Source organism: Lonchura striata, chromosome 10 (assembly GCF_050655825.1).
Source record: "Lonchura striata isolate lonStrDom1 chromosome 10, ASM5065582v1, whole genome shotgun sequence".
NCBI classification, from domain to species: Eukaryota; Metazoa; Chordata; class Aves; order Passeriformes; family Estrildidae; genus Lonchura; species Lonchura striata.
Genome location: NC_140712.1, coordinates 7,746,695 through 7,760,498, shown reverse-complemented (window position 1 = coordinate 7,760,498; position 13,804 = coordinate 7,746,695). Strand labels below are relative to the sequence as shown.

The 13,804-nt window shown below is 49.4% G+C and overlaps 2 protein-coding genes across 3 annotated transcripts in view; one reads left to right on the top strand and one right to left on the bottom strand.

Annotated features, from left to right (window-relative positions):
• TRIP4 (thyroid hormone receptor interactor 4) overlaps positions 1-9,833 on the bottom strand; it is a 28,169-nt gene extending 18,336 nt beyond the window's left edge. For both annotated transcript variants that reach the window (XM_021554199.3, XM_085588633.1), the window contains exons 1-10: positions 9,736-9,833; positions 9,216-9,382; positions 8,883-9,019; positions 6,768-7,001; positions 5,511-5,589; positions 3,481-3,610; positions 2,980-3,195; positions 2,551-2,677; positions 1,682-1,869; positions 239-363 (exon numbers count right to left, since the gene is read on the bottom strand). In XM_021554199.3, coding sequence (XP_021409874.3) covers positions 239-363; positions 1,682-1,869; positions 2,551-2,677; positions 2,980-3,195; positions 3,481-3,610; positions 5,511-5,589; positions 6,768-7,001; positions 8,883-9,019; positions 9,216-9,382; positions 9,736-9,821 — 1,489 coding nt within the window. In that variant the 5' untranslated portion in view covers positions 9,822-9,833. The remainder of the gene's footprint in view (positions 1-238; positions 364-1,681; positions 1,870-2,550; positions 2,678-2,979; positions 3,196-3,480; positions 3,611-5,510; positions 5,590-6,767; positions 7,002-8,882; positions 9,020-9,215; positions 9,383-9,735) is intronic.
• Positions 9,834-10,214: 381 nt separating this feature from the next.
• PCLAF (PCNA clamp associated factor) lies at positions 10,215-12,408 on the top strand. Its single transcript, XM_021554200.3, has 4 exons — positions 10,215-10,268; positions 10,351-10,440; positions 11,025-11,166; positions 11,964-12,408. The coding sequence occupies exons 1-4, from the start codon at positions 10,223-10,225 to the stop codon at positions 12,019-12,021; spliced, it is 336 nt and encodes a 111-aa protein (XP_021409875.1). The 5' UTR covers positions 10,215-10,222; the 3' UTR covers positions 12,022-12,408.
• The last annotated feature ends 1,396 nt before the right edge of the window (positions 12,409-13,804 follow it).

Below are 13,804 nucleotides of genomic sequence, written 5' to 3'. Positions count from 1 at the left end.
GTGCCCTTCCCTCTCTCCTCCGGGCACCTCTACTTTTTGAGACACAAAAATCACATACAGCAATTTTAACACTTTTTTTATGCCTTTTCCAGGTCAGGATCTTCCTCATGAAGGACTAGGGCTGGGAAATCTAATTTTATACATAGCATTCCCTACTCAGCAAAGAGAGATTTCTGGCATTGCTCATTACATGGCTCCATGTACCAAATCACTCCAAGAACCAAGGAAAAGAGTTCACCTTTCCGGAACAGCATTCTGTAGGTGGCTTCCAGTTCTGAGATTTCCTGAGGGGAAGGTCTTTTAGCAGTAGCTGCAATCCATAACCTCCCTCGATGAGATGTGTACCAGGTCCTGCCCTCCACTCTAAAGAACAGAGGAAAATGTAGCACTAAAACTTCAGCAGAAATCACCCACATTTTCATTCAAACACAGTCAATTCCTGCTGCTAAGCTTTGTCCTGGTTATCCCAACTCAACCAATGTGTCAGGACCACAAAGAAAAGCCGACATAGGCAAAAAATAATGTCACAAATAAAGCACAGCATGTCCTCAGGGCTTAGGAGGACATCAATCCCCAGCAGGACCAGCAGAACACAGACAGGACAATCTGCCCACAGAAGTCCCTTACAAGCTCCCAAAGTCACACAGAACAATCAAGGGAGAAATAAGGGAGCAGGTCTCTGCATGGAACAGTTGTCTGGAGATCCTGGAATTCTGCAGCTGTACCAGAGTGGCTGGAGCATCCCCAAAACACTTAGATGAAAAATCCTGGCACATTAAGAATTAAAGCAGCCTTAGTTTGGGAAGTGAAAAAGCTTTGGCCTCCAAAATGAGAAATGTGGTGAAGGGAAAAAAAGGCTAAAGAAGATTCTTTGTTCGTTATTAATAGTACCAGCTCCTTTTTGTAACCCAATTCCCAGCCTGGAGCGGGAAAGGTAGTGGCAAGGGTTGGGTTTCTTTTAAACAAAGCCTGGTGCCACTGTTGCCTCCTTTATGCTGAACAAAAACCCAGAAGAACATATTTCAAGTGATTACCTTATTTGCTTTTCAAATTCCACACAGGAACGCCCCAACTGTAGCAGTGAAATCTCAGCCTCTCTCTCCACTCACCTGTTATCCTGATTTTTAAAAGTGTTTTCTTTCATAGTTCTTTTAAAAGTTTTAAAGTTCTTTTAGAAGTTTTCTATGCCTTCTGATGTTTACATATGTGTACTAGAGTTCTCACACACTGTTCATGTAAATAATGATTGTTCTACATTCTTCTTTGTGGGAGGAGAGAATTGATGGACTGTTGGTTTGACCAGTGTGGTTAAAGAGGTGACAATTTCATCCTCCAATCCACTGTCACTTTAGAACTCTATATATTACGAAGTCAGAAATAAAATTAACTCTTTTTCTCTTTTGAACTTACCAAGCTTCTGCATACTCATTTTGTGTCCAATAACAACACTCACACACTGTGAAGAAACTTGTCCCTTACAGGTTGAGTACTACCCCCCCAAAAAAAATTATTCTCCAGCTCCTCAACCCATCAACCCATGGGACGAGGGAGCACAGCTTCCACACCTGGAGCTATCACAGGTATCAGTCAATGCACAGGGCCCATGGCTCCACAGAGATCCTTTGAGGAACACAACTTCCCACCTCCCCTGTGGAGCAGGAGCTGCCTGGGATACCTTCACCTTTTGATTCCTCTCACGAGCAAAGAAGCCCAAGGTTGGTGCAGGCTGAGGCACCAACCATCATCCGAGATCTCCTGCAGCTCTCGGTCCTGAATCCGCAGCCGGTTCCGCTCCGAGCCAGACTCACTTCCAGCCTCCGTGGAATGAATAATTTTCCTTTGTGGGAGCGAACCAGTTTGGTCCACCCACTTGAAAGTGTTCAAAAGAAACAGGAAAAAGGTTAGCACCTCTCCAGGAGTAATGTGTGCAAATCAATGCAAATCCTATCTGAAGTTTTCCTTCATTACCCTTATGCTCTTTGGAAAATGGGAATCTGGCAGAAAAGACCTCAAAAAATAGAGGTGAAAGCTTAGGCTGACTCTCAGAAACTCTTCTGCATGCCTGAAAAGGAGGTAGGATGCTAAAACTCCAGTAAACCAACCCACCAGGAACAGGGCATTGTCAAACCTTCTCTATCCCAAACTGAGATAGCCAGTGAGGGACACAGGGAAGGAAAGAGGGGGTGAGAAACAAGGGAAACGGGGGGAATGGCTTCCCACTGGCAGAGGATAGAGTCAATTGGATATTAAGGAGAAATTCTTTACTGTGAGAGCTCTGAGATGCTGAAACAGGTTGTCTAGAGAAGTCACCCCATCTCAGAAAGTGTTCTTGGCCAGGTTGGACAGGGCAACCTGGTCTGGTGAAAGGTGTCCCTGTCCATAGCAGGAGATGGAATGAGACTATCTTTAAAGTCCCTTTCAACTCAAACCATCCTGTGATCTTTTCCCCAAAAGATCCCCTTCTATAGATGTGCTGCAATTGACAATTCTCAAGCTCAACTCCCCAAAATGAGTCACTACTCTGGAATAAACCATGGAAGCCGCACTGACCAAAGGAGCAGGCTGGAGGAGACGGGGATTCACCAAAACCCCAGAGTTTGGTGTCATCTCTGCCCCAGGGCTCCCGGCTGGCTCGCTCAGTGCACCACAGCTCATGGCTGCAATGGTCTCATCTAGTCTGCAAGCACAAATGAGAGGGATGAACATTCCCTGCTTCCCCTGGGAACACCTCCCTTCTCCCCACACACTCTGACTCAAAGTATTTTTGCCCCATTCCCCCCACCTAAATGACTTTGTTTGAGCAGTCACTGCTCTCTAGTGCAGAAACTCAGCTTGGTGAGACTTTGAGCTGAAGTGGTTCTGTTGAGACAGGCCTTCTGAAACACCTCTTTCCCAGGCAGCTTTAACAGGCATGTCAGACCACTCTCCATAAGGATTTGCACCTCCTTGTTCTCGGGCACGCTGCCAGCCCTCACTCACTTGCTGTGGTACTCAGCCATGTTGTTGTCTTCCTCCAAGATCTGCCTGCCAGCGAAGTCGATGGTGATTTTCTTGGCCAGCCGAGAGGCGTGGCGCAGCTCCCGCAGCTCCTGCTCCCTCTTCTGGAGCGCCTCCCTCTCCTGCTTGGAGAGCCACTGGTTGGAGTCCGTGGCAAAGTAATCCGACTCATCATCAATGACCTGGGTCCGACGCACGCTGGGAAAGAAGATGAGCACAGTGAGACCACAGCAGAGCCTCAAACCCACCCTCCAACCTGCTCTTTCCCGTCTCTCTGGGGAGCTGGACTGTCAGGGACAAAAAGCAAGGGCACCCAAAAGGGATCCATTCCAGAGACTCACTCCTGTCCCACCAAATGCCATAGTTAAGGTGTCAGTGGCTGCAGTCTGGGTTTTAGAAAGAATTCCCAACATTTCTGCTGAAGGCACCTCATCTGCCACATCATTTATGCTATTCATGACAGTCTCCCACTTAGTATCTTACCTTGTCCTGTCAAATTCCAACAGCTTGTCTTTGTGCTTCACAGCCATCTCCAGGCCTGATTTGAGTCTTGCTTCCTGCTGGGGCAGCAAGCCTTTGCTTATGGCATCCAAATTCCCTGAACTTTCAACACCTGAGACACAAAACAAACCACAGCTCAGCATTCAGTATGTTAAAGCCATTTGGGCAGGCCAGGCTGCAGAAACGCCCCCTAAACTAAATGCCGTGCCAGGAGCTAAAAGTAAAGCTTTGCAGCAAGATCAGCATCTTTCCGGGGAGGTTGAAGCCACAATTTTCCCTCAAGTCCATTTCAAAGACTCCTTCCTCGAAAGAGGAGGAATCACTTAAATATCACAGTGATAAAGTCTGGGTAGAGCTTAAGGAGAAGCTCCTGGCCTTTGGTTTTCCTTCACCCTTCCCTAACAATTTGGGTAGTCAAAATTCCTCCCATCACCAACCACAGGTCTCAGGCCATAGAATCATGGAATGGTTTGGGTTGAAAAGGACCTTAAAGCTCATCTCCTTCCACTCTTTGCCATGGTGGAACACCAAGGACACTTTCCACTATCCCAGGGTGCTCCAAGCCCCATCCAACCTGTCCGGGAACACTTGCAGAGATAGGACAGCCACAGCTTCTTTGGAAAACCTGTGCCAGAGCCTCACCACCCTCATGAAGTAGGATTTATTTTCCAAAATCCAATCTAAATTTCTTGTCTTTTAGTTTTAAAACCATTCCTTCTTGTACTATCACTATCTGCCATTTAAGTAGTCCCTCTCCCTCCTTTTCATAAGTCCTCTAAGCACTGGGAGCAGCTCTAAGGTCTGGAGACTTTTCTTCTTCAGTAACAACCCCAGCTTTTTAGGAGATCCCTCCTAAAAGCCAAACCCTTCCCATATGTTGTTATCCCCACAAAGAGCCTCTTGCCCAGGACAGATTCCAGAGCCTTCTACTGCTGTTTGTGTCTCCCACAAACAATATCCTGTTCTGACACACCACATCAGACTCCCAAACCAGCTATTTCCAGAGGTGGAGAAATCTATTCCCAGCAAATGCTCTTCCTTCTTACCCCTCCTGGCAAGGGGCCCAAACCCACCCAACCAACAGGGAACAACCATAAAATGCCACAAAAAAGATTTTGAACCCAGGCCATGATGGAACAAAGCAGTGCATTTCACCACACTGGGAAATGCCTTCATTTCAGGAAAATAATTGTCTGCATTTCCCTTTAGTTGCTGATCCACAATTTTTGCTCCCAAAATAAACAGCAAACCACATTCCAGCTTTTACCTACACAGATAACAAAACAAGAGCTGGCAGGGGCAGGAGGGAAAGAGATAACATCTGTATTGGAAGGATAGAACAGATTGGCTGGTGCTCTCAAGGACTTCCATCCTCCCACCATCTCCACAGCTTTAAGGAGAAACCAGATCTGGAGTAAATATTTCCCCAGTTCCTCAGCAAAGTGTATTTTCCAACCAAGAACACCACGACCTTGGCTGTAGTTCAGCTAAATTCAGACAAACATCCCCACAATGTACAGGTCTTCACTGGGATACTGGGTAGCATTTCCTCTTGCTTTCCTTGGCTCTGTTCCTATTTCTAGCTCCCAAGGTAAGTGTGAGACAAGAAGAGCCATTAGAAAATATTAACCACCACCTCTCTAAGCCCAGCAAATCAGACAGGAGCACTTTATCTTCCACAGCACACATTCCACAGGAGACTTATCCTAATTTTCAAGGACTGCTACAACAATCCAGTTCATGAGATTCTGGAATGCCAAATGAGCAGCCCTAGGGCCTCAGGGAAAGGACACTACACGCTGCCATTTGACACTTGCCACTGCCACCTCAGCTGAAGCCTGGGAATGCTGCCTAGGGCTTGCAGGAGGAACCAAGGAGCCAACTCCCAATCCACCCTTTTAATGCCAGACAAAGGGCAGCAATGAGGGCAAGTGGATCAGTGAAGTCTGAAGGAAATAATGCACACAAACCATTTGGATTCATTCTATTCCAGGTATGCAATACCTACTGACCTGCCATGAGCTTCTTCAGCAGCTTCTGGCTCTTGTTGGAGTCCCGCTGAAGAATGTCCTGTTCTTCTTTCGTGCACACCTGAGAAAAAGAAGGAAATGAAGGCTTGGGAAGGACATCACATGTGAAGGATGTCACAGCTTGACCAGTTTCAGAGCCCTGGACAATAGTTCAGGCTGTTTAAAGTGGTAGTGACAATCCACACCTCCTTCTCTTCCCCACTGACGTGGGGAGAACCCTGGAAGCTTGTTCTTTACTAAAAGAAATGTAGAGTTTGGTCTCTCCCTGTTCTGTGGGTGGACATGTTGCTGACTGAGCTCAAAGGACAAGAGATGAGCTCAGAATCATCCCAGGCAGAACCACAATCCTTAACAGTTTTTCTCTCCCTTCTTGGCCACTGGGAGTTAAACTGATTTTTCAAAATAGCAACCAATCTACTTTAAAACATTTTGCTCTACCCAACTAACAGTTTCCTCTCACATGAAGAAAAATCTCCTCTGCCATCAATAACTTGTCCCCTTTCTCCAAAGGGTGTCCTTTGAACTGAATCTCAGTGTTAACAGGTATCCCAAAGGTGTGCAAGTGTTGAAGGAAAAGGAGGACGCTGCTCCTGACAAGATGACCAGGGGCTGAAGTCTTGCAGAGATTTTGGACACTGCAGTGACACACAGGAGACTGTCAGAAACCAGACAAGCTCCAAAGCCATGTAAATTATGGGAGAAACCTCCTAACGGGTTCTTTCCTGAAGGGCTAATTCAGCCAACTTTTCCAGGTCCAAGCAGAGCAAAGAATTCACAGAATTCACAGAATCACTGGGTTGGAAAAGACTTTAAAGATAATTGAGTCTAACCCATGCCCTCAAATAAACACCTCAAATAAACCATGGCATCAAGTGCCATATCCAGTCTTTTGTTAAACACATCCAGAGATGGTGACTCCACCACCTCCCTGGGCAGGCCATTCCAGAATTTCACCACTCTTTCCATGAAAAACTTTTTCCTAATATCCAGCCTATATTTCCCTTGGTGCAGCTTAAGGCTGTGTCCTCTAGTTCTGTCAGTTCCTGGAGAGAGAGACCAACCCCACCGGACTACAGCCACCTTTCAGGGAGCTGTACAGAGTGATAAGGTCACCTCTGAGTCTCCTTTTTTCCAGGCTGAGCACCCGCAGCTGCCTCAGTCGTTCCTCACAGGGTTTGTGTTCCCAGCCCCTCTCCAGCCCCTCGCCCAGTAAGTTGCAGTAACTCCCTGGTTACTCACCAGGGCCCCACAGAACAGGCAGGGCCCGGAGCCCTCCTGCTCACAGACAATGCGCCCGCACTCCAGGCAGTTGTTGATGAGTTTGTGCTTCTGGCCCAGGCACTCGCAGGCGTGGCGGCCCGGGATGAGCACGGCCAGCCTGTCCTGCCCCTCCCTTGTGTACAGGCTGACATATTTGGGCTTCTTCTTAGAGGAAATGCTACTGCTGCTGACTCCGCTGCTGCTCTCCTGGGCCTGGGAAGGAAAAAAAATAAACAAACAAACTGTGCTCCCAGTGCAGAAAAGGCAGCAGAGAGCCAGCACTGACCCCTGGGCAGGCCAGGAGGCTCAGACAAGTGTTATTCTGCCTCACTGGAATGAAACTTGGACCAGACCCCAGACTGAGTGGAAAGACAAGCTCAGGCCTGCCAGAAAAGCTCCAAGAAATCCAAACAAAGCAAGGACACCAGGATGCACTCGAAGTTTGCCACCCATGCCAGCTGGAGCTGGTGGGATTCGGGCAGCGAGTGCTGCTTTCAGGCTCTGCACAGCCTCACGCCTGTTTAACAGCTCCAAACAGCAGCTCAGCTACTCCTGATGCCTCAGCTTTAGCTTTTCTATTTTTCAGACTCTATTCTGCTTTAGTGTGGGGGTCTGGGCTCCATATTAGGAGATAGTAGGCTCTCTTCACAGAATAGACAGACAAAACAATTCCTGCTCTAGCTGAGGAACCACGGACAGCCAGTGCAAACCCAAGAGCATAAACAACGTGAGCTAAAGAGAGAAAACAAGCAGGATGGGACTTCATGGGCTGGAGCTGTAATTGAACAATTAACTCCAATATGCAAATGGGCCAAAACTCATAAAAGTGTGAGACCCCATGACCTGTGGTCCATTTTGTGGCCATTTGTTTTTTGGTTTTTTTTTTTTTTAAATTTTAATTAAGTTAGAAGGTAACTACAAAGAAATGGAACATCACTGTCCACTTTTAACCCACCAATTCAAAAATGTTATGGTTTATCCTGTAAACACTTCTAAAATACTTTCAGCTCTTGCAGCCTCCCTGCTCCAAAAAGTTCAATTTAAAAACATGAATTCAAGATCCACTCCTTACTCAGGAATTACAGCATTTCTCAGGTTTTAGTGTCTCTATGCTCTTATTCCACAGTTTCTTTCTTAAGTATTTCAGTTGTTAATTAAAGCTTTAATTGGTGTGACTGAGATAATTTAAATACAGTAGGAAAGGATGTTCTAACCACTTGGTGGTTTAAATTCCCCATCCTCATATCTGATTTAAAGAAACCCCTTTTATTCCTAATTACATCCTCAACTTCCTTCACCTGCTCTCTCCTCTCAGGCTTTCTGGGGGAGAAATCCATGCTGGCATATTTGCTACCTGATGATTATTTTATTCCCAGTTATAGACACAAACAGACACAACCTTTCTCCTCAGCCTGGATATCAAAAAAATATGGAAATGGTTAGGTTGGAAAAGCCCTCCAAGATCAGAGACCCATCAATAACTCCTTTCTACTCTCTCCCCCTCCCTCTTCCTCCTTCCCTTCTCTCCCTTCCTCCCTCCCCAAGTGCCACATCCACAGGTTTTTTGAATCCCTCCAGGGATGGTGACTCCATCACTGTCCTAGACAGTCCATTCTAGTATCTGACCATGGTTTCCATTAAATTTTTTTCCCTAATATCCAGCCTAAACCTCCCCTGGCACAGCTTGAGGCCATTTTCTCTCATCTTGTCCTCTGTTTCCTGAGAGCAGATGACAACCCCCACCCAGCTGTCCTCTCCTGTCAGGAGTTGTGCAGGGCCAGAAGGTTCCTCCTGAGCCTCCCCAGCTCCCTCAGCCACTCCTGGTGCTCCAGACCCTTCCCCAGCTCTTTTCCTTTCTCTGGACACGCTCCAGCCCCTCACTGCCTTTCTTGTGAGGGGCCCAAAACTGACACCAGGACTTGAGTTGTGGCCTGAGCAGTGCCCACCTGGGCATCCCAGTCTGACGTGTCCCAGACACTCATGTCCACTTTCCAATCACATCTTTACCAGTGTTTGACACCCTCTTTCCCCAGGCTCAAGGCTCCCAGTCTTTCCAGTGACCCCCAGCCTCCCTGGCGTGCCCCCCACGCTCACCTTGGCCAGGTCCAGTGGGGTTTTCACCTCCTCCCCGTGAGCACAGGGCTCGGTGTATGCCAGGGTCTCCTGCTTGTTCCGCCCTTTGCGCTTCCCCTTCTTCCCTTGGTCTCCGCCCCGCAGCACTTCCGAAGCCTCTGGGAGCGTGAGCAAGCACAGAGAGAGCTGGGTTAATGCCAGCAGAAAAAAAGATATCCCTGGACTCTACTTCATGACTGAAAATGGGCTTTGAACTGTCCCAACAGTCAGGATTGGGATCCACACAGGGATTCTGGCATGGAATTGTTTGTCACGGCAATGACCGAGTTTATTTGAGAGCTCGGCACCACTCACCGTCCTTTTTCCGATAGGCGGGGAAGGGCTCGGACGGCAGCTGGGCGGATTTCCTCCACCTGCTCAGCAGCTCTTCCACAAACCAGCTCTTCTTCCCCTCGGTGCCCTGAACAAGGTCAACCACGTACTCCCGGATCTCATCCTCGTTCGTGATGGACAAGATGTACCTACGGCGGGCCGGGGTGGATAGAAATGGGTGAGGGGCGGGTGCTCCGAGGTCTCAGCGCACAGGTGTGTCATTAATCTTCCCTTTTCGGATCAGGTTTCTGTGGAGACCGTGGTAAGACCATGGCAGGAGGCGGAACGATTTGACCTTTAAGATCCCTCCCAACTAAGAACAATCTGTATTCTGTCACCCCACATCCCCCCTCCCGCCATTTCCCCTCCCCACATCTCCACCTGAGCCACAACCCCGAGCAAACGCCCGACAGCTGCTCTGACACACCGTGTTCCTCCGTGCTGGACCGAGGAGGCCCTGCCAGAGGGCAGGAGAGCCCCGCACGGCCCCGGCCCCGCTCACCTCACCACGTCCTCGCCCACGTCCAGCCCGAAGTCCCCGCGCAGGTGTTGGACGCACCAGGCCAGCAGCGCGCTGGGCGCCGCCATCTTCCGCGGGGGACGGGAAACGCCGCCGCACCTCCCGGCACCCTCCGCTTCCTTCCCCTTCCCCCGGGAACGCGGCCGCGGAGCGACCGTTCCGGGAGCGGTTTGTGGAGCCCGGGAATGGTTTGGGACCGCCCGGGAACGCCCGGGACCGTAAATCCCAGCCCGCTCCAGCCCCGCGCCACGGGCAGCGACACCTCCCGCTAGAGCAGGCTGTCCCAAGCCCCGTTCAGCATAGCCTTGAACACAGAGATGGGGCACCACAGACGCTCAGTGCCAGCGCCTCTCTCCTCTCCCAGGGAATCTCTGCCCTGAATCCAGCGGGAAGGAGAGCGGGCAGGGCAGCGGGCGGGGGCGGCCCCGCGCTGCACTGGCGGGCGCGGCCGGGGCGGGGCCGGGCCGGGATGGCGCGGACCAAGGCGGACCAGCGCGGGCGCGCCTTCCGCAAGGGTGCGGGGCCGCGAGGGGCCGGGGCGGGCTGAGGGGGTCCCGGGCGCTGCTGACCCTGCTGTCCCCTCGCTTCCCTTTGCAGTGTTGGTCGGCCGCGCTCCCCGCAAGGCGCTGGGCTCCGGCAGCGGCTCCGGCAGCGCCAGCGCGGGGCCATCGCTGCCCGGCCGGAGAGGTGAGCACGGCCCGGCCCCTTTCCTCCCTCCCTCCCTTCCCTCGCCTCTTCTTTTCCTCCCCTTCTTTTCCTCCCCTTCTTTTCCTCCCCTTCTTTTCCTCCCCTTCTTTGCCTTCCCTCGCCTCTTCTTTTCCTTCCTTCCTTTCTTTTCTTTCCTTCCTTCCCTCCTTTTCCCTCCTTTTCCCTCCTTTTCCCTCCTTTTCCCTCCTTTTCCCTCCTTTTCCCTCCTTTTCCCTCCTTTTCCCTCCTTTTCCCTCCTTTTCCCTCCTTTTCCCTCCTTTTCCCTCCTTTTCCCTCCTTTTCCCTCCTTTTCCCTCCTTTTCCCTCCTTTTCCCTCCTTTCCCCTCCTTTCCCCTCCTTCCCTTCTCTCCCTCACTACACTCTTTCTTCTTCTTTTCTTCCCTCCCTCTCTCCCTCTTTCTTCCTCCTCCTCTCCTTTCTCCCTCCTTCGTTTCATCCCTCTCTTTTCCCCCTCTTTTCCTCCCTCCCTCTCCTCTCTTTCCCTCTCTTTTCCTCCCTCCCTCTCCTCTCTTTCCCCTCCTTTCCCCCGCTCCCTCCGCAGGCTGACCCGGCGCTCCCCGCAGGAGACCGGCGCCCCGTGGGGCTGAACCGGGTCTGTGTCCGGCCGGTGCCCGCCTGGCAAAGGGGCATCAGCGACTTCCTGAAGCTCCAGTCCAAGGAGAGCCGAGCCCCCGACGGAGACACGCCTGGGACCAGCGGCCTGGAGTGCGTATTGGGGCAGGGGGAAGCAAGTTGGGATCACTTGTTCTCTGTGAAACTCCAGTTCATCTTTGAAGGGGCAAGGGAGTGCTGGCAAGTTGACAGTGTGTGTCTCCTGACCTGTGTATCCTCATGGAAATTATGTTTCTCAGCAAAGTTTTCAGCCACCTTGTCGAGGTTCCTGAAATGGGTGGAGTAACTGGTAGTTGAGGCAAGTTCTTACTGCTCAGGCGTAACTTTGCCAGCACAGTGAAGTTTTGGAAAAGCTTAGGAGAGCACTAAAAATTTCCATGTGCCAGGAATTGAATCGCTTTTCCAAGCTGGAACCTCAGAGATTAACCTGTAGGCTGCACTACTGACTAAAAAGGCATCAGTATAAAATATTTTCTTACAGACACTCTGTTTTCCATAAAGAATTCTGAGTTGAACCTCCATTTTCCCAGCAAAGATAGGTATTCCCAAACTGCCAGGGGGAGCCCATAAGAATCAGCCCCAAACTGTCCAGCAGGACAAGCAGACAAAGGCTTTTAAGTGCATCCCACCTGTTGGTGAAACAGAAAACGTTTTCTGTAGCACAGGAAGACTTTGATCCCTTTAATTTGGAGTTTATTGGGCCAAGCAAAAACAAGGTGGTGAGAAGAGAACACAAGATAAAGTAGCCCCTGTCAGTCCTGATGCCCCAAGGTGCTGTCTGGGGCTAACCTAGGTCATTTGGGTCACATGGGCTTTGGGAAAAGGGCTCTGTTAGCCTTTCAAACCAGAGCTGGTTTCTGCTAATTCTTCTGAAATAATGCTCCTTACAGAACTCGGCCCCTGCCACTGGATCCTGCCGAAGAGGGAGAGTGCTCGGAGGAAGAGTAGATGTGATCTGACCTCAATTTTCATGTTAAAATGCTCCTGTTGAGCTGGGTTTTATACATTTGCATAGTTCTTTACAGTTTTTTATGGCTTCCTTTCAACTTTTGTACAAGACTAAACGTCTGAGAGATGGCACAAACACTGGAATAATTAAGTAATTTTTACTGTTTGGAATGTAACGTTTACTTTTGAAGCTTAATGTTTATTTTAAACCACTGTAAACCACAAATTTTTACCTTTGTTTGCTTGAGTTCCTCCTGCATGTTGGGCAGCTTTTGTCTTTCATCTTCTGCCTGCCTTGTGTTTGTGCAAGACTTGCATGATCCTGGTTGTTCCGTTACTGAAAAGCAGATCCTCCTTTTTTAAATAAACTGAAGCGTTCTGAGCACACACCTGTGTTGTGTCTTAATTGTAGTAAAAGCTGTTAATGAAGATTTCTTTGCCCAAAGATGGGAAACTGGATTTGGAAAGACACCAGAGAGGTGGGTGAGCAGCTGAAACTTGCTCTGATTAGAGGTGAAGTTTACCTAAAACAAGCTAGTTGTTCTAAAGAATCAGAACTCCGAAAGCTGGGGGAGCAATAAATGGCTAAAACTAAATAAAACTTGTTATGGTGGTTGTTACAACTTTGCCACATAACTTGTGGGGTAATTCATAGGAAAAAAGCAAGTGGGGCCTTGTGACAGGTCTTAATGGCAGGGGTTCTGCTTGTGCTCACTCAGAAGCTCCCTGAAATAACGTAATATTGCTGAGCAGATGAAAAGGAGAATTTAGGAGGAGCTTGAAATTTAAATTTAGCACATCAGGAGAGTTTAGTGGCAGCTCTTGTAGGTCAGCCTGGTGGGGAAAGCAGTGAATGCTGTAAAAACCTCTTCCTAAAAAGTCTATTGATAAAAAGGAGAGTTGTTACAGAAAAGCAATTCAAGTTTGAATGAGAAGTAGCAATTGATCATTCCTTAACAGAAATTTTTAAAAGATTATGTAAATTAAGGGGGAAAATTTGAACAAGCCACAGACTTCTTTGCCCTAATACCCCACAAAACATCATCACAGTGACAGGTCCCACATTGGCACTAGTGGCAGCTCTTTCCTGTCCCTTTGACCTGCCAAACCAGCGTATCCTGAGTTCCATTTCTCCTCTAAGAATGCCTGGGAGACAGGAAACACCTCGGGGCTCTGATCAGATCTGCTCATCTCCTGCATGCCCTCAGCTGTGATCCATGATCAGCTGCTCCATCAGGGCTGTGCAGCTGCCGGGTGGGAAGGGGGAAGGATGAGGAGCTGCTCAGTAAGGAACAATTCTCATAGAGACCTGAATCACAGATCCAAGAATGGTTTGGGTTGGAAGGGACCTCAAAGCTCAGCCCGTGTCATGGGCAGGGACACCTTCCACTAGCCCAGGTTGCTCCAAGCCCTGTCCTGGCCTCGGACACTTCCAGGGATGGAGCATTTTCTCTGGGAAATCTGTGCCAGGAGCCTCCACACCCTCACAGACAAAAAAAAATTCTTTCCCAATATCCCATCTAACCCTCCCCTCTGGCAGTGGGAAACCATTCCCCCTTGCACGCCAGACCCTTGTAAAAATAGTCTCTCTCCATGTTTCTTGCTGCCTCTTTCAGGCACTGCAAGGCCACAGTTAGGTCACCCTGAAGCCTCTCTTCTCCAGCCTGAACAATCCCAATTCTCCCAGCCTTTCCTCCCAGCAGAGCTGCTCTGTTCTCTCACCGTTTTGGTGCCTCCTCTGGACTCACTCCAACAGCTCCATGTCCTTCCTGTGCTGGATTGC